The sequence below is a fragment of the Fusarium odoratissimum genome (genome assembly GCF_000260195.1).
Source record: "Fusarium odoratissimum NRRL 54006 unplaced genomic scaffold supercont1.21, whole genome shotgun sequence".
NCBI classification, from domain to species: domain Eukaryota; kingdom Fungi; phylum Ascomycota; class Sordariomycetes; order Hypocreales; family Nectriaceae; genus Fusarium; species Fusarium odoratissimum.
The window spans coordinates 346,328-366,306 of record NW_022158706.1 but is presented as its reverse complement, the minus strand read 5'-3'; the positions used below and the strand labels follow the sequence as shown (position 1 = coordinate 366,306).

Below are 19,979 nucleotides of genomic sequence, written 5' to 3'. Positions count from 1 at the left end.
TCTGGACAGCGAAGGGACTACGAGCAAGCAAGTAAGATCTATAAAATAAACAGAAACGAAGCTATGCCATCGGATGAAGAGACTTACCAAGAATTTCCAACGCAGATCCGCATAAGAGGAGCATTCGGGATACCAAATGGCCATATGAGTATGATGTGAAAAGACATGTCTGGGTGCCTCTGCTGGGATTAGTAACAAGGCCAATGGAATGCACTTATTGCTTGCATAATGGCTTTAATTTAACTACCTGAGCCCACGAACAACCTGTCCTTTACGCATTCTTAGTCCAGGATAATTCCTGTCTACCAATGGTCAAGTGTCTTGACACCTGTCTTTCTGAACATGATAGATTCTTGACGACCAGTCAAGTTTCGACCTTCGAATCCTCCCACAAGCCATCTTTTTCCATCTGCGCTCGAAGGTTCTTGACCGAATATTCACCTCCGCTCTGAACTCCAGGGGATGTGATGGAAGTCATCTTTTTGGGACCGACCGTAATCTCGATTCCCTTTCCTTTCCACTGTGAGGCGAGTTTCTCGACCTTTTCATGGTTGCCGGCAGTGTTACCCGTTCGGGTGGAAACACTGGTCTCTGACGGCTTGGGCATTTTGAGGATGTTGTGGGTTATGTTATTGAATGGTATTTGTACTTGGTAAATTGATGAAGTTTAGTGCTGTGATGATCGATGTGTGTGTGTTGCAAGGATTGAACTTGATGCTCTTGGGTGCAAACGTCCATCTATATACTTGGGTCCAGAGACCTGTTTCATTCAATTCAGTCACTGATCATAGACAGTGACTACTCAGTGACTCGTTTTCATAGACAGTGACTACTCAGTGACTCTTTCTCATAGACAGTGATTATGGGCGAGCTACGATTCGGTCACTGAACACCTGTAGCACTTGTCTGATCAGAGGACATGCCAATACAGAAAACGATGGGAGAATGAACCAGAAGGGCTCGAGCAGCTTGTCACTTCTCCCACTAGCAGTAAGATAGTGAACTTTTAATTCAGTGCAAGAGACCTTGGGAGAATGATTCACAAGGAACATTGTCATATACTTGAATCAATATTAATCATAATACTGAAAAGGTCTCAAGCTGCGCCTTGAACACATTCCTGTGAACAGCATCTGTTATTAATTAAATTATAGAAATTAATAAAATAAGAACAATATATGATTAAATATAATTAATATTATATATATTAGTTTTAAAAGCTTGTGTTAAAAAGCTAATTTAAAACCTCTTAAATATATTTAAAATTTAGAATTTCTGTTTTTTAATGGCCTACTTTAATATATAATAAGAATATTATTAATAATCTCTTTGAAGTTTATATTTTTTATTAAATATAAATAACTTATAATTATAAAGGGTTTATACCTAAGGTTGGAAAAGTTGTGTTACTCCGTCTCTGTATTATAAACTGAAATTTCTAAATTTATTGCTAAAAGTGACTTATAGGCTAAAAGGTAGTCTTGTTATATCAAACTCCAAATTGTTCTTTAAATCTCATTTATAAGACTTTTATTAAAGTCTAAAATCGCAAACTCGCTATCATCCTGGGTAATAACAACGCGGTTTCCAACTGCTGTGCGCTTCTCTTCATCCGACCTCCTAACATCAAAAATAATACAATAGCTTGCCCCGTCCAAATGATTGTCCCAGTCCTATCAGTCGTCCAGCCGAAACAAACACCGACAGATGTTTTCTGGCTGGTCGAATCTAACAAGTCGATTTTACCTGATCTACCAAAAGAGCCTCCAACGGCGAGAATGCGACCCCGGTCTTTTCATCGGAAGGTATTTTCAATTTATTAACCAAGAGGCTGGAGTGCTCGTGAAACCACTGTCGCTGGCCAGTGCTTCAAAGATCGCTGATATATAAGCTTTTAGACTCCGTTGTTACATCTATGTATCCTATGCGCTGAAAGGAGCCGAGAACGAAGTCTCTTGGGGTAGCGGAATGAGCCTTGAGATCCCATATATTTACTCATCTGCGTTCTGCTGCGACAGCGAGCATACTTCCGTTGGAGCAAATAGCCCTGTGATCAGCCCTGCCGCCAATAGGAGGCCACTCACGAAGATTCCTATAGCTAAGAGGTGGGAGGTCTGATGGAATCTCGTGTTGCAAAATCCCCGTCGTAATGTCCCACACCAGCCCGGGGTGAGTCTTTAAAGCCGTCAGAAGAGTTCGCATGTTGGCTGCCAGCTTTAGGCCCACAACTTTACTCGGGCTTGATATACTCTTATACCCAGCGTACGAGAAGCTAGACATGCTGAATAGTTTATTCAAGCTATTTTGATAGGTTGGATACGAAGTCTCTGTGCTACCCGTCCTTGCATCGTTGCGGACTTGGGTCAGATGTGTTATTTGCAGTTGAGACTTGTGGCCGAGAGCTTGAATTAGCACAGAGAGCCTGGAAATATATACCACCTCCTGTATAATCTAATAATCTGTTTATATATATTGCTAGACTACGATAAAAGCGTCGTTTGCAGGATCATCTGCCTGAATATTTTGAATTACAATGTTATCTTGTTGCGTAGGCTTGCCACCGCCCACTGGCTTAGTTGGCGCATCTACGATTATCATAAGCTCCGGCCGAAGATATTCTTTTAGAGAAATAAATAATGGAGGATGCTCATACCTGAGATATAAAGAATAACACAATGCAACATAATGGCCAATATTTAGTTAGTTAAAGGGGAAAGAAACAGAGCAAGGATAGGTTGGAAAGGATCCAACTGAGGGGTACACGGCTGAGAATCCATATTAGGCATTATCTTGCGAATTCTGTGAAACATCTGGGTGCCTGATAGACAACCTTGCAGCAGCCACATGTACCACCCCTCGTCGATGCTTGATTAGGCAATATGTCGCGTTATTTAACATCCAAAGCAACCCTTTTGGCGTGGTCCCCTTGGTATAACAGGCGCTGGAACCCCGCAAAGATGGCTACACTGTGCGACGGCACCCGTATTCTTCAAAAGCCTCACTGTTTCCTCCCACAAAGACTACAATTTCAGCCCAAGTTCACACTCCGAACCTTTCACTCTAGTCCTGAGATGGTTTCGGTGTTGCGCTAGTTTTCTGTCTAACCCTATCAGACTCTCGTCTCATTTCTCACACAGTAGCACGTCAGCTTAGTGCGATCTTACTACGACGATACCAAGGAAAACAGTATCTCTCACCAAGAGCAGGAGGTATGGCCGGAAACAAAGAGACTGCGGAGATGGAGCTTTGCTATTCGACATTGAGCCAAGCTAATAGTCAAGGTCAGTATATGCTTGGAAGTTCAACCGACTACTACTGTCGCAGCTCTGGGCATCTCCAAGGATTACTGACGATCAGTTACTAGTTCAAGAGCCCAATAGGCGATTGGCACCTGGTACAGGTGCCTCCGGCTGGCAAAGTAAAGATCTTTGCACATCATGCCAATCCGTCAATCTTAACCAGTTATGTTCGAATGACACTCTATATGACACTGAAGTATCGCTACGTATCTCTGAGACTTCCTCATGCCCTTTGTGCCGTTTCCTCAGATCACAATGGCGACATGGCGACATACCTGTTGGATCCGAGGACTCGGCAACAATAAAGCTTAGCCGCTGCGATATCAATGGAATCGATCACGTTTGTATACTGCATGAGGATCAATTCGAATACATCTTACAGATAACCGATAATGAGCTGCTTAAAGAAGCAGGCAAAATTGGGCAGTATCGACAAATAGATCCCAGTCATGTTGATTATCACATGATCAGGAAGTGGATTGCCCATTGTTGCCACACTCATGGTAAATCGTGTCAAATGCTTACAGCAAATCCACTGCAGATAGCAAAGTTCAGGCTACTGGACTGCAAGACCAAGGCTATGATGGAGGTTACAGATTTTGTTGAATATGTTGCACTCAGCTATGTATGGGGTTCTTCGTCTAATCTCCCAGAAGGGCATCTACACGTCCTGTCTAAAGCCGTGATCAGAGACGCCATGCATGTCGCAATTCAGCTCGGATTTCGATATATATGGGTTGATCAACTCTGTATTGATCAAACAAACACTGAAGACATGAGCTGCCAGTTAGGTCAAACGAATACTATCTGTACGTTCTCGAGACGGTAATGAACATAAGACCCGGACAACGAGCTAACAGCCTTTTAGACAACCAAGCAACTGTCACCATAATAGCTGCCGCCGGAGAAAGTTCGTCACATGGTTTACCTGGCGTCGGGCAGCGTCCTCGCACGATTCCAAATAAGTTCACCCTGGACGGAACGACATGGAAATTCATGCCCAAACCAATTAGCTATCACGTGGGCGACTCGAAATGGTCGACCAGGGGCTGGACATATCAGGAAGCAGTGTTCTCTCGCCGGTGCGTCATCTTTGCTGATAACCAGGTCTTCTACCAGTGTGGTTGCATGACCTGTGCTGAGGAATTGATTCAAGATTTTGCAAACTGCGAACGTGTGGTTTTCCCCATCTTTGAGCGTATATCATACGAAGACTCAGATACAGGGATATATTTACCAAGGAGTTGGAGGTTCATGACATACTTGGAGGCATACTCTAAGCGTGAACTAACATACGACTCCGACGTATTGAGAGCAATGGAGGGCATTTTTCGCTTCTATGTCCAGCTGGAACCTTCAGTGGAACAATACTGCGGTCTGCCACTACGATGGGTTGGTTGTCAACTCTCAAACCTGAATGAGCAAAATGTTTACCGTATTGCAAGATCAAAGCATGATGATGTTGTCGGTGCTTTTCTCTGGGCGATGCTATGGGAGCCAGCGTGGAGTGAAGTCCATATTCCCAAGACTGGTTTTGCCAAGAGGAATGGCTTTCCAACATGGTCATGGTCTGGCTGGAAAGTCGGAGTGAGATGGAACTTCTTGGAGAACGTCGAGCATCTGGAAAAGAGCTTCACAGCGCCTCCGTTTGTGGAAACAGCAACAGGAGGACTTGTAGAACTCAACAACGCGCTTGCTCGGTAGCTCACTTCTGGCAAATCCTACAAGGCTTTGGGTTCAACCTACATCTTGAGAATCGCGACCGAGGTTTTCGATGTGCCTCTCATAGAATGCGAGCCCTATAGACCCACGATAACCTGGGAAAAGAGCGACTCGTTTCCTACCAGACGCAAAGGCCAGCACTGGGTCGCCAAGGAGGATTACCCCCGCGAAGGCATATGGACCCATTTTGTTGCTCGAAAGAACATCGGGGCGTCTGAGAGAGGACTAGTTTGGTCGTTGGATCTTACACATGGCGGGGCGGCCACTAGTTTCGACCTTGCTTTCGACACCGACACCATCAACCTCAATCCCATGACACTCCGATGTATTGTCATCAGTTACGATTGCGGGATGATTGTGCAATGTAGCAATGGCATCTCTAAGCGAGTCGGGTTGTTGCGCTTCGAAGGGGAGTTTTTCGAGAATGATCGAGTAAGTACTGACGAATACGGCCACCACGATGAGAGCGTAATATGGCCATGGACCGACTCCGTACAGAGCAAAGATCTTAGAGACCACTTTCCGGGTGTTGAACGGACTGTACGTCTAGGCTAGCAAGGAGTTGCTGGCGTTCTCGATTCCTGCAGCAATAGCACCCGACTGTGAGTTTTGTGCACGTCAGTCGCACCATCTGATTGGAGAAGCATTTTCGGGTTTGAGATTAATTAGACTTTGACTAACGTAGTCCCTTGGGCCAACTGAAGGTCGATCACTCCAGTTGATGCGGGGCAGCTATAAAGCTAACCCCCAATGATACTGCAGGACATATTTAGAACCCGTCTTGGCAAAAAAGCTTAGCATCGACTAAGCATTGAGAGCATGGACCAAGGCATTGGGTGCGGGAATTGACAGGATCAGCAAATAGACCATTACGCGTCCCACAGGTCTTACCGCCAGACTAGTTGCATGCGGCTTAAATATATCTCGAACTGGATTGGCTACTCCGTAACTCGATGATGGGCTAGATGTGACACTGGCTTTGCAATGGCCGTTATCGTTTGCTCAAGATGTGTACCATGGCATATGTGCATGACGGGGGTTATTCTCCGTTAGGTTGGTCTGGACTATGTTAGACTTGTTTTCTGGCATGGCGCTAAATGATGTGCCACGCGTCAGGTATCACCAGCTATCCTTAACTACCTTGATGATGAACACGACAAATGAGCTGTCTAATCGATGTAGTGTACATAGCCTCTAGTTTTGAATAAGAAAAGTGTTGGATTGAAGAACATGTTCGTCGACAGTGACTGCCTTAATTATTCTAAATGTCTCATAGAAGTTTATAAGACTACCAACCGCCCCGTATAATAAATCAACCCGATGTTGTACAAAAGTATAAAAGATAGAGATAAACCCATTTATGCAGCTTCCCTTGGGTATCCTAACTGTCGATACTTTATCGCTACACTGGCGATGTCATTTGCATTCAGTAAATCAATCCCCTCTTGCATAAGTATTTTCCACACGTAGTCCCTATACGATATCGGCCAATCAGGCAATCCCCATAATCTTGACTTCAAGTTTCGTTGCTTTGCAATTCGAAGCTGGTTCCGCAGAGTTTCCATCTGCTGAGTGCTGAAGCCCGTCCGAACACTGCCAATGGCTTTGTTGAAAGGGGCCGAGGCGGTATAGAATTCATCTTCCAATTCAAAGGGGCCGTAAAACCCGTTGCTTTGACTGAACCCTGTTTCAGTGAGCAAATGTAAAGGAGCGTCAAGAAAAGCATCGTGGCGCTGCTGCCATTCCTCAAGGTCGGTGCCAATGTTTATGTCGCGCCGTTTAATAATGTTTCCTGTGCCCACTATGGTTATGGGTCCAGGCCAGAATGTCTGATTTGTCGCCATTGTTTTGTCGTGTCGAGATAGGTATCTCATATCACGCAATGGCCCTAGCTGCTGAAGAACCAAGGGCCAAGTCTTGACTGGGTCGTCCTTCACATCGATGAACAGTATCAACGTTTTATCCGGCTCTGTGGCAAAGACACCACAGGCTTGGGCGGTGGGATTGAAGATTTGGTGCGGCGCTGGCCGGTTCATTGAGTTCAAGATCTGTAAAAGCGGGTCGATATAGAGTGATCGTAGTGTGCGACTTGAGGAAAGTGATCGTTTGTCATGACCGACTAGAAGGTCTTCTCCGTCTGGACTAAGCCATACATCTGCTTCAACGCTCGCGCAGCCTACAGCGAGCGCGGAAAAGAGAGGATGTGGTCTCCAATAATCGTTGTGAGAGTGACACCTTACTGGAGAGACAAGGCGCGATAATTCCGTGCTCCATACCGCTGCATTGTATGTTGAATTTCCAAGTCTGTAAAATCGGTCGTAAAACGTAAACAGTGTCGTCTCATATGTATATAGGGTATTTGACAAGCAGACGGGAAATATTAAGAAAAGAGGCGCTCTATCTTAACCGTTAGCCGCTGTAGGTATATTTTCGCTACAATGAGTATGAATCGATACAACGTACATGATTATGATTGTACAAATGACGGCGGCAGGCCAAAATCCGGCGCGCTTTTGCCGTGCTCTTGATATGCGTTGTTTCTGTTGTGGCAGACAGCGTTCAACTTGGCACAAATCGCCATCTCTCTGTGAGGGAAGTAGCCTGTATTCGCCGAGCCCGGCTAGACGCTTAACATAGAAGTAAGACGAATACTTCATGGTATGTTGTCTTTGACGTGTATTACCAGTGATAGGTGCAGCGCGAGTGTGAAAATAACGGGAGCAGTTGACCAGGATAACATTGGGGAAGAGCAGGAATAGTTTCTTCTCTCCTTCTTATCGAACCTTTCAAGAGGCGCTTTGGGTCCAAGGTGATTCCCAAGCTGGACCGTCCATTGTTCTGGCGGAGCAAAGATCGCGAGCAATTCATCCCAGTAAGCCAGTAGATCAGATGTTTCACAAGTGACAAGACCCTTTCTCCTGATGACGCGTCCTCATTTTTCGCCGCCAACGTTGTGACCAGAATTTGTGGCTGCACTTTAGTGCTAGCTGAGGATAACTAAAGAACATGGCGCTGTTTAGACTAAAAGTATGCGGTTGGTCTAGCGGCGGAGGCCCTTGTGGAGCACCAAGTTCACCAGGTGGACGCGCGTAGCCTGAGCGGGCCAGGCTCAATTTGATGTGGGTAAACCTCAGTTGTGATCCTATAGAGGTGCTCTGACGAAGAGTCAGTCAGCGAATTTGCTTCGTTGGAAGCTTCCGTGACTCAACGGAGCTTGACGCACCATCACAAGACATTTCTTCGTTCCCCCACTTCTGCTACCGCACGCGCTAAGCTACAAGTCGCAAAGCGAAGGAGAGACGTTTGGACAACAAGATCCCGCGTGATTGAGTATTGTGTGCTCATTATCTGTGTGAGCAGCCTAAAGTTCAACCTTGTGGCCAGCAATCAGCTAGGTAGCTGCACCATTAAGGGGCTTCACGGTAAGTTCCAAGACGTCTCCCTCCTGCTTAATGTAGCATGCGTTATACGCTGCAAGAAACTATTTTAGTCAACGTTGGAGTCTCTCTTCGGATTTACGATTAACTCTCAATACATCTGTCTCCATGGGCTGTTATCGGTGTGCACAGTAGCCAGGCCGCGTTTCTCAAGAGTTACCAGTTCTCCACTCGTCATGACTTGTCGCTCGCTCTTGCGTCCACTGAAAGCCCCTGCTCTCTCCACGATGCACAGTTCATGCCAAGCTTTTATGCCAAGACGGGTTCTATGTGCATTAGCGTAGCTTTACCAGAGGCGGTTACGTAGACTGAGCCACCAGCGAATTTTCGGGCGCGGGGGGAGCGAATATGGAATTTGTTTCACCAGGCCTTCGAAAGGGTGATTTGATCATATTCCCCCACTGTATATAAGCTAACTTGTTAAAGTTAATGTTGGCTGGGAACTTAAGTATCCGTGCACCAACTCTCATCAACTAATCCTGATAGCAAGCCCTCCGCGCATCACAATACATCGCAAAGAGATAAGCGCGTAAAGAGACCACTCAAGCCTGAAGTTGACGTAATCGTAGTGGGCGAAGTCCAGGAAGTGTCCTACCAGTAAAAGCAACATTCTCAACCCCTAATGGTACTCTTTTCTCTTTTGTACGCTTAGAATTGAAGTTGAAGGGCTGTTATACTTATCTCTTGGTGTCTTGAAACATGAACCCTCTGGATCAAAATATAAAGAGATCAAGATTTCCCTGGAGCCTTTCATCTTTTGTTTGCTCTTTGATCACTTCATCCTTCTTCTAGTGCCTTCTTTTCTACCATGACTCGCAAAAATGTTCTGCATGGCGTCTTCCTTCGCCCATCACGTCGGGTACGAGTTTTCGCTTTTCTGTTCTTCTTTGTCGCAGCAACATGGACCTTTACAATCAAATCACGTTCAACTTGCTCCGTTGAAGAGGATATCGCGAGGGACTATCCATTAATCTATAGGCATGTCCATTCGTTTAACGGCACGGGAGGTGGTAAGTCGGACATTTCAAAATCGTTCACCGTAGGAAATGCTCATTAGGCTAACACTGGGATTAAGCATGGCATATCCCTCCATATTGGGCTGATATGCACAGTAAACAACCGCACAACATCCTTGATGCTGCTCGTATAGCCTCCAAGGCCGCCTTATCAAAAAGAGAGAGACAAATGCCATTCTCCAATATTCCATTGCTCGTCCACCAAACTTGGAAAAAGACGGCGGCCGATAGCTGGAATCCCAGGATACTGCCTTGGGTTGAATTGTGGCTCGAGGACTCAATTTACATTGACCGTGGACCGTCGATGGCGTACTTATTCTGGGATGATACAGGGATGCGTGCGTTGGTGGAAGAATTCGAGAACGACTTCCTTGAGCGCTATGACACACTCCTAACCCCAGTTGAGCGAAGTGATGTTTTTCGCATTTTGGTATGCAAACACTTTGGTGGAATAGTAAGTTCACTGTGAAAACATTTTACACTTCTTTCTAACTCATGTAGTATGGGGATCTCGATACTGAGCTCATACAACATCCTGCTACCTGGATAAGCGGATCAGATATGGCTACCTGGACAGACCCGAAAACAGGAAAGGCTCATGGCTATTATAACACTTCGGTAACGCCAGACTATGAAACGCCAGTAGTTAGCCTTCTTTGGGGCTTAGAAGCCGATAATGACCCGGAGTCCGATGCATACTGGCGCCAAAGCTATACGTATCCTCAACAACTATCACAATGGGCTTTCGCCGCTGCCCCTCAACACCCGGTATTTGAACGATATATGGATAATCTACGCAATTATACCAAAGACAACGAACCAACGGCTCAGAATAGTGACCCACTTAAGCGAACTGGCCCTGCAGCTGTTACTCTTGCCACAAAGTCCTGGCTGGAGGACCACGTCGGCTTTCGATGGGCCAGCTTAACAGGCCTGAAGGATGGGGGTAAATCCAAGTTGGTTCACGATATCCTTATCCTTCCTATAACCGGCTTTCAGTAAGTTCATTTCCCCCTAAGCATGTTCTACCTTTTGTAGAATGCTAACATTACAAAGTCCAAGTCACGGAAGCCGTAACGGCGTTATGGGCAGAAAACCGATAACAGACCCCGCAGCGAGATTATGCCATCACGGCACGGGATTGTGGAAGCATTTCAATTTCGTAGGGGAGTATGGAAAGGTTTGTCGAAGACTTTTTGGTCTTTGTAGGGATTGGCCAAGAATAACAGGATAAGGGAGGTTTAATATTACTTTATAGAACTAGCTTTTCCCCAACTCTACTATTAATATCAGATATAGACTCCGAGTAGGTTATACACCCTACTCTATATGAAACTCGATATGAATTGGATAGAGGAAATGAAACGCATTTCTAATTATAATACTTAAATGGCTATGACTCTAATAATCGTTACAGTCGCTTTAATAAGTGGAGGGAAAAGGAATTTTAAACAATACTTTCTTCAACTCTGGCTTGAAACACCATATCCCATTCGCGATCACAAGACCCCTGTCATTAGCTATTTTTATCGAGGCTGATTACATGTGTAGCTCTGTGGCCAGTAGAAGAGCTTTAAATACGCCAACGGCAATTTTAGTCCCGTGCAAGTGAGACAACTTTTCAGCTGAAATAAACCCCGCGCCGCTGATCATCACCAAGAGGCAGCCAAAACTTCAACTCAACCGTGAGTACAACGGCAGAAGCAAAATGGCCGAAGCCCTCGGTATCGCTTCCGGCGCCGCGGGCCTCCTAAGTCTAGCGATAGAAGTGACCAAGCTCAGCTATACTTACATCGCCAGCGTTCGAGGCGCGCCTAAATCATTAACCTCATACATTGGGGAGCTCGCAACGCTCACCTCTGTTCTTTTACAGCTCGACGACCTCATCCAGGCGAGAAGGGTCAACAGCCAGAATAGCCAGATTCTCAGCAAGGCTTTAAACGACTGCAAACAGGAAGTGGAACACCTGAAGGCAAAGCTGGAGAGAAAAGTGTCATATGGCAGAATTAAAGCCAAGGTGGCTGCTCTGGCTTGGCCATTGTCTGAATCGGAGTTGCAGGATAAAGTAAACATGCTGCATCGCTACAATGGCATTTTCTCGTCTGCCTTGCAAGCCGATAGTTTGTAGGTCGCTCGGCTGGTATACGGATCATAGCTAATCATTTGTCAAGAACCGTTGCAATCGCCACAAACAAAGAACTGCAAGACTTTAGGCACAGTAAGTCTTTCTTTCAAATTCGTCTTTCTATCTAGTGGACAAGGCACCATAACGTGTAGCAATAGGTACCGAAGCGAAGGAAATAATTGCCTGGTATAAGTCGGATGTCGCAATTGAGGTTTCAACCTCTCACCTGGAAGATTACTGTCCCTCTACGTGGCAGACATTTCTGTCGGGCTCTTTCTATCAATCTTGGCGCAGTGGCTCAACGCCTGTCGTTTGGGGTTATGGTAAACGTGAGGTGCTCTCTCTCTCTTGGCATTCTCGATACTGAATGAATTCTAGCTGGTGCTGGGAAAACAGTATTAGCGTAAGAATTCCGCCCAATGGTAATTCATGACATGGCGAATGTGTGATACTAACTCCATTAATAACAGTGCACTCGTTCTCCGAGATGTCAAGTCTGGTAATCTACCTGGCACAGCCATTGCCTCACACTTTTTCAGCAGCAGCAGAACCAAAGAGTCTGTGAGCAATGTCCTCCGCAGCCTCATCGCCCAAACACTCCGTGGCTGCCCTGTCATCCCCCAAGAGGCATTGGCTCTGTATGAAAAGGGGTCCCAGAATCTAATGATAACCGATCTGATCAATGTCCTTGGGGCGATTGCTAAATCAATGACCACCTGTATCATTCTTGATGCACTTGACGAGTGTCCCTTCCTTCCTAAGCTTTTCAACATCCTTTTAACGTTGCAGGAGCTAGGAGTCAGAATCTTTGCAACAGCTCGCGACCTGCCAAAGATCAGAAAGCATTTTGAGAAGAAGCCAAGGGTGAAAATTTCAGCCACGAGACAAGACTTGGATTTCTACGTTAATCACCGATTGGAGCATGGAGAAGTTGATGTCGAGTCAATTGGAACAGAATTGAAGTCAGATCTTGTGTCTGCGATTGTGAAAATGGCGGCGGGGTCGTAAGTTCAATCAGGGGTCATCTGGTATGCTGATAGACTGATAGGTTTGATAGGTTCCTACTTGCTCGGCTCATCATGGATCACATCACCAGCCTTCTCACTATCAAGGACATACGAAAAGCCTTGATCTCGTTACCAGCTAATTACGACGAGGCGTACCTAAGCACGTTTGACCGTATAATCAAGCAAACCCCTGGTCTGAAGGACCTCGCCTTGAAATCATTGAATTTCATTTCTTATGTCAAGGAGCCTTTACGAATAGTCGAACTGCAGCATGCCCTCGCTACCGAGGAAGGCATGCTGGAAATCGATCCTGAGGATCTTCAAACCTCTAAAGCTATCATCTCATCCTGCCTTGGACTACTTGTCGTTTCAGGACCAGAAATGACCGTCGAGTTCGTACACTCAACTGCGCGACAGTTCCTCCAGAGACGACCAGAAGGAATGGATAAGCACCCACATCTGACAATTGTTCGCAGTTGCATCTCGTACATGTCAACAAATGAGATGCGCCAGGGCCGCTGTACATCCCACGAAGATATCACACAACGTTGTCTAAAGCAGCCGTTCCTCCATTATGCAGCGAACTTCTATGGCTACCATGCTCAAGAAGTTGAAGAGGAATGCTTCGACCAGCTTTCAGAGTTTTTACAAGACGACGTTGTTCGGGAAAGCTCTTGGCAACTTTTGAATTTCAAAGCTCACCTCGATACTTCTGTCTCCGAATCTGTGTTCGACTCTAGTCCTAGAAATGTACTCGCTTTACACGTTGCCGCATTCTGGGGTTTCAAGACATATATTGACAAGAGCTTAAGCTACACACGGCGAGGAACTCCGAGTACTCAGAAACAGAATCTAAATAAGACTGACTCTCACGGATGGACGCCTTTGCACTGGGCCGTGTCCATGGGCCATAAGAGTATGGTTGAGATTCTTCTCAGATCGGGAGCCAGTCCTGATCTACCGGATCTTGCAGGATGGACGCCAACATTCTGGGCAGCTTTCAAGGGCCATGCGGATATTATTGAAATGCTGTGGCGGTATGACACAGCTCCATTCCGCTGCGACATCAAAGGACTCACTCCACTTCACTGGGCAGTATCCGCGGGCCAAACTGAAATCATCAAGCGGCTTTTAAAACTCAAAACACGCTTTGGACAGTACCAAAAGTCGCCAGTACTCTCACTACCGTCACTGGACGATTTGACGGTTGCAAGAGCTCGTGCCTTGGCAAACAAGGCAAATGAGAGTCCTTTCAAGTTCTACTCAGAAGGAACAGACATCGAAATGTTTTCTGCCATCTTCAACGCCCTAAAGCATAGCTTTCGTGACAAAGAAAACAAACCTCGTGAACGTTGCGAAGGCTATTACACATTTGATCCCTTCCTTTATGGGCCCTTTGGACAAAGTCTCAAGGCTGATCATGGAAGAAGAGCAAGACCAGACCGCGACTACAAGTGGGGAAAGCCGGATGTTGGATTTTTTGAGTTTGTGGATCAACTGCTCATTCATGCTACGCGATCACAGGACTTGCCCATCATTAAACTCGTACTTGATCTTAAGCTTATAAAAGCTTCTGGGATTGATAATATTGCACTTCTTCACGAAGCGGCAGCATCTGGTTGGGCCGAGGGCATGTCTGCCTTGATCGCCCTTGGGGCAGATGTCAATAATGGGGATACAAGGTATGGGCAAACGCCTCTTCACAGAGCATGTCAAAACCAGCGTGAAGAAGCAATCAAACTGCTGTTGGCTATCGACAAGATTGAAATCAATGCTCAAGCCAAAAATGGACGAACACCAATCATGGATCTGATGACCGCTTCCTACAAAGAGAAAGGAGTCGATCTATACAAGCTAATGATAGCCAGAGGAGCATCAATATCCATCAAAGACACGGAAGGCAACTCCCTCATGCATTTCGCTATGCGTACATGCAATACTACAATCGTCCAAATGTTGTGTACAGCCGGGTTAAGCATAGAATCTCCAAACAAAAGTGGCCAATTGCCGTTGCACTGGATGGCTCATTGGAATTACTTCGAATTCCGGAAGAGTGTCACGGCTGATGAAGCAGAATCCATAAGGGAACAGCGACACGAGTGTATGAAGCTCGTCTTTGAACTCTCGAGCCCTAGCTCCCTGGATTCTGTGTGTGATTGGGAAAATGGAGCAACGCCTTCAAAGGAAACGCCTTTGTCATTAGCTTTATCAAGAAACAATTGGGATCTTGCAGCCAAGCTACTGAGGCACATCAAGCAGCCCGGAAATACGAGTTTCTTCGGGGGTAAGGATGATTAATTCCATCACCAGTCAGTAAGTTACTAATAATGTTGATATAGATGCCAAGACTCACACTATACACGAGCTTTGCACCGTGTGCGAAAGACTTGCCTCAGTCTCAATGCCCAGTAGCCATAATCCGACGATCCTATATTATGAGCTTCAGCCGCTTCCCCTGGATGATTGGACCCATCTGCTTCAGCTTTTTCTCGATGCCGGAGCTGATATCAATGAAGTCAATTGGAAAGGGGACACGCCCCTGCAGCTTTGCGTACAGAGAGCAGCTAGCATACCTGTTATTGATACTCTGCTCAAACTAGGAGGTAATCCCTACCAGGCAAACAGAGATGGGCTAGATTGCTTCCAGCTTGCACTGCTGCATTACGACGAAGCAGGCAGTTCCGAGATCATGCGCTGTATTCGAACTTACGCGAACACTCATCCAGAGCCGGCTCATTATTTCTGCCAAGGAGGCTTCCTCATTGCACCCGATACTCCCATAGACAATGAGGAAACTCGCTACCTTCAGGTCCTCCGCCAGACTAATGCCATCAACTGTGAGACGCGGTCAGGTCGTACGCTTATCTACGAAGCTGCTAGTCGGGGGAGCACACACTTGGTGCAAGGATTACTGGATCATGATGCTTACCCGCATTACATTGATGACTTTGGTAGTTCCGCACTGCATGCAGCGGCGATGCAACAAGCTCCGACAACAGTGGCCGTCCTACTACAGGTTGGAGCCGATGTCCACCAAGTTTCTTTGGCTAGAGGTACACCGTTGCATGCATGTCTCGAAGCTTTCAATAACAGTACAATATCCAGCGAGGCAGTCGAAGTCGTCCGCATCTTGCTGAGTTATGGTACTGACCCCAACCATGCGGTGGTCAGGGACGATCGCACAGAGACGAGCCTCTCACTCCCTCTTAAGGCACTGTGCCAGTCTATATACTTCCCTCATCTCGACAGAGCCACTCCTGAAGATTCAGATCGCCTGGTACTAGAGGTACTGAAACTACTGGTTGATGCGGGGGCACGAGTCGCTGATAGCGCTGATGATATCATAGTTGGTGTTGTTGCAAAGATGGAGGGTTATGAATTGCTATGGGAGGAAATGAGATCACAGTTAATGACAAGCAGGTCATAGACTCATAGGTCTAGATACTGAGTTATGGGGACGCTAGGCATAACTAGCAGTGATAATGAGAGGATTGTTGATGATAACTGTTTGAATATCAAAGACTATTATAATACGAAGGAGCTACTAGGACCAAAGCGCTTCGCTCGACGTGGGGGCTACAGCCACAACAGCCCTGTTTTTAGGGTAGGCAAGGCAGGCATTGACATATTGCTACTCCGCGCACAGGGCTCAACAGCGGTCTAAGATTCTTTGGGACAGTTAATAATTCAATTTATAAAACTCTCTAACATAAATACAAAACAACGAGTTAGCAGCTACAGTGAGTGTATATTGTGTGTTAATTTAGCATTGGCAAATAATAAATATGCATATACAGAAAAGTCGACAAAGATAAGAAAGCAATAGATAGTTAAGTATAAAAAGATAGAGCATGTCTGCAATGCATTCATGCAATTGCAGTAGCCTTGACGGGAGGACAGACCTTGTTAATAAGGTTGCTGGTACATTCCGGTGCGTCATTATGGTCGATGAAAAACGCCTCGAGGTCGAAGAAGCAAACAGGAATGATGTTAAAACCCAAGTTATCCACCTGAAGCTGTTTGTCGGCATTGAGAGCACAGTCGAGGACGGCACGATAGTACGAATCATGGTTTCCAAGGTTATACTTGGCCATGTTCGTATAGACTTCCTCTTCGGCCTCAGTCCACGATTCGCTGTAGTTACCACCGAAGGGCTTATAGCGCATGATGTAGAAGCAGTACTCCTCCCCATCTCTAAGAGACATCCATTGGCTGCCGGTAGCATAGCCACAGTCCTCTCGGCTGTGAATCCTCTTGTCAGCTATAAGGCGGAGATTGGCAGCTTTCATGACATTATTCGCGATCTTAGGCTTGATATTCTCGGTGATAGACTTGATTGCATCATCCAAGGCTATACTATCTTCGTTGAGGAGGAACCATCATGTGCTGAAGAACTTGGCAATCGGTGACTTGTATCAGTCATCATCAGGCTTCGGGTCGGGCAGAGCTTTAAAATATTCGATGCTATTGGCGCTGCCTACAGCAAGCTTGAGAGTCTCGTCGATTTGGTTGGCGGAGGCTATGAATAGTTCGACCAAGGCACCGGAGATAGTAGACGTGTCGATTTCTTTCTGGGGCAGTCTTGTCTGCCACGGCACTGAAGATGCTGCCCAAGATACCAGCACCAGTCGATATATAAAGTTCCTGTCACATTTAGCATTTCACTTCACAACTCAACGTCGAGAGAATCAACATACAGCTACAGGGACATTACCACCTAGGCTTCCGCCAAAACCAACTGCAGCAGCAAGCCACTTCATGATATCAGACTTCTGATCCTCTTTGCCTTCCAAGTCTTTGACCATGCTGGGAATAAGCAATCCAGCGACCATAGTATCGGAAGTGAGTTTTTCTTTCAGCATCCTGAACTTGGCCTGCATACCTTTGGCAGCTAGGAAGATCCAGTAAGACGTCTTTCCAAGGATATGCTCATTGCCATCCTTGTCTGTGACGTACTTGTTGAACTGCTCCTCACAGTTCATGCTACCTAGAGGATTGCAGCTGCCTTCGGTAGTGCCACAGCCCCCAACGACATTGTCTTCGAGGTTGAGTAGCCAGTTAAGCTCATATTCTGCTACTGTTAGCCTGAAAGTCAATACTGCATCAGAGGAGTTGATATATACCCCAGCTTTGAGCAATGAAAACATCGAGTTCATTACCAGCGGTCGTGTCTTCCCAAACCTTAGCAGCACCCGCAGGATCCCTGAGAAGCTCTGCTTGATTATTGCGGAAACTATCAACGTTGTCCCAAATATGGCCATTCTCGTCTTGTCTTTTTTTGAAAAGGAGAGGCGCGTATGACAGCCGCGATGGCTAGGAAAGTGACAGTAGACTTCATGGTGCAGGATGAAGGATGAGGATATGTTGGGATTGATAGAAGTTGAGTGAATGAGTGAACGATAGTCATTATTCAGGATGAGATAAACGCTTTATATCTACTTTCCCCCGCCATGGCTCAAATTACAGGGTTATGCTAGCCCTGATATATGCCAAATATGCCTTACATGATCATACAAGTGCAGGACGAAGCTCCTGATTACAATGCATCGCTTGCCATTAAACGATCGTTTGGATAAGCGGCGTTTGATAAACATTAATCTACTCAACATGGGTTGATAATGTTTCTCGGCTATGATTAGCAATAAAGATAAACTCATTAAGATTGCCATGCTGATCTGAAGGATTTACACAGCCTCAACCGTCCATCGTAACCATGATGCAATCTTGGACAACGTAGTATTCGCATTTTACGCTTAGATTAACCTTAACTACTGATTGGCTCACGCTTATGGATGAAACATGCGGTCGTAAAGCTACCCTATCACGGCATCACGATGCTCAGCCTAAGGCGCTAAGCCAACCATGGTTACACTACTAACAACATGCGGCCGTCCTTTTTGTTAGTGCCGCATCCTTCCAATGTTTTGTGCGTGCCGCTGACACGACCTACCCAGGTTGAGACTACGCATTCGGCAGTTGAAATCAATGTGCCTTGTTCACGTGATGATTGGCTTAATTCTAGGATCAACAGGGGCGGTGCAAGAATATCCAAGGAGCAGAAGTATGTTAGGGTCAATTATACGAAGATCTTCACATAGACTAGGTAGCCCAAACGGAGCTCTAGCTAGATATAAGACCTAGCAATCTTCACTTAGATATTTGAGGATAAGGCCTTGGATTTCATGAAATTAAGCTTATAGAGCATTAAAACAACGCTCACGGACCAAACAACAACTAAAGGCAAGCTGTGAATACTGTTGAGAGTCGATAATTAAAATAGACGACAAAGGGAAACCAACACCTGCATTAAAGTCTCTGTATACATAGCCTGGATAGCAGGCTCTGCCTGGAACATCGGGCCCCCTATTTGATAATAATCAACTCGCAACTCTCTTCTTGACCTGTCTTGCTATCCCCTCCCTGTTTATCAACAATGACTCCGTATTCTGGCACGGAAATTGACTCATAATCCAAATCCTCCCCGGTTACGTCTTCATCATCAATAGACATGAAAATAGCCTCCTCATATTGAGTGCTGTCGTTCTCCATGCCTGGACCTTCTTGCATATTCTGTCCAAGCTCGTATAAAGCGCCGTTACGGTACGGCTTGGTTTCGGTCGGAATTCCCTTTCTATACCGGATCTCTCTTAGCCGATATGCAAGGATGAAGGGAGACGATTCTTTGAATGAGACTGATTGCGATGCTCCTTGGTGAATGTTTGCATGCGGGCCAGCGCTGAGAGGCACACCAATCGCATCACCGTCCAGCCCAATAGATGCATCGACGTTCCCGTGATGACTCTCAGTGTCCTTGACCTTTGCACCGAACGCGACCTTGACTCCAGTGATGACAAAGACGCGCTTCCGCATATGATAGCGGGCAAGATACTGTTGCACTTTGGGCACAGATAGACTCTTTTTCATGTAGTCATCAGAAGGTTCAAAGGACAATGTCTGAAGTCTCTGGATGCTCGCAGAGGACTGTACGCGAGTGCTGCTGCTTCCAGACACAACAAGTCCGGTACTGTGGAAAATCTTGGCAAAGAGCCCAGCACTCGTTCGATCAATATTCGCTAAGTTTATCTGTACGTCGTACTGGTCGTGGCTCTGGACTGTCTCGGTGTCAATGGAAATGGGTCTGTCGCTGAGCGGCGCTTCGGGATCACGTGGGTCGACAAGAATGCTCCCCAAGGCAACAGGACCATCCGGGGAACAATCACGACTCGAGGTTGCGAAATAGGACTTGGGCATGGTACCAGAGTATAATGATACAAGAAATGTGTGAGTGGATTGTGCGAAAGATGCAAGTCGGTAGCTTAAACATGGACAGCTATGCGGTAATTATAAAAATAGGGAAAAGAGCGCTTAGCTAC

At 46.1% G+C, this 19,979-nt stretch overlaps 5 protein-coding genes across 5 annotated transcripts; 2 read left to right on the top strand and 3 right to left on the bottom strand.

The window, feature by feature from the left end:
* Positions 1 to 364: 364 nt before the first annotated feature.
* Positions 365 to 607, bottom strand: FOIG_11305 (uncharacterized protein; the record flags this gene model as incomplete). Its single annotated transcript, XM_031211860.1, has 1 exon — positions 365 to 607. The coding sequence occupies one exon, from the start codon at positions 605 to 607 to the stop codon at positions 365 to 367; it is 243 nt and encodes an 80-aa protein (XP_031058434.1).
* A 3,209-nt stretch (positions 608 to 3,816) lies between these two features.
* Positions 3,817 to 5,003, top strand: FOIG_11304 (uncharacterized protein; the record flags this gene model as incomplete). Its single annotated transcript, XM_031211859.1, has 2 exons — positions 3,817 to 4,108; positions 4,168 to 5,003. The coding sequence occupies 2 exons, from the start codon at positions 3,817 to 3,819 to the stop codon at positions 5,001 to 5,003; spliced, it is 1,128 nt and encodes a 375-aa protein (XP_031058433.1).
* A 1,376-nt stretch (positions 5,004 to 6,379) lies between these two features.
* Positions 6,380 to 6,891, bottom strand: FOIG_11303 (uncharacterized protein; the record flags this gene model as incomplete). Its single annotated transcript, XM_031211858.1, has 1 exon — positions 6,380 to 6,891. The coding sequence occupies exon 1, from the start codon at positions 6,863 to 6,865 to the stop codon at positions 6,380 to 6,382; it is 486 nt and encodes a 161-aa protein (XP_031058432.1). The 5' UTR covers positions 6,866 to 6,891.
* Positions 6,892 to 9,266: 2,375 nt separating this feature from the next.
* Positions 9,267 to 16,033, top strand: FOIG_11302 (uncharacterized protein; the record flags this gene model as incomplete). The annotated part of the gene is made up of 11 exons (XM_031211857.1): positions 9,267 to 9,468; positions 9,534 to 9,928; positions 9,976 to 10,472; positions 10,531 to 10,654; positions 11,135 to 11,598; positions 11,646 to 11,692; positions 11,758 to 11,928; positions 11,978 to 12,002; positions 12,070 to 12,603; positions 12,657 to 14,890; positions 14,946 to 16,033. The coding sequence occupies 11 exons, from the start codon at positions 9,267 to 9,269 to the stop codon at positions 16,031 to 16,033; spliced, it is 5,781 nt and encodes a 1,926-aa protein (XP_031058431.1).
* Positions 16,034 to 16,472: 439 nt separating this feature from the next.
* Positions 16,473 to 19,857, bottom strand: FOIG_11301 (uncharacterized protein; the record flags this gene model as incomplete). Its single annotated transcript, XM_031211856.1, has 5 exons — positions 16,473 to 16,957; positions 17,088 to 17,250; positions 17,304 to 17,677; positions 17,730 to 17,919; positions 19,096 to 19,857. The coding sequence occupies 5 exons, from the start codon at positions 19,855 to 19,857 to the stop codon at positions 16,473 to 16,475; spliced, it is 1,974 nt and encodes a 657-aa protein (XP_031058430.1).
* Positions 19,858 to 19,979: the final 122 nt, after the last annotated feature.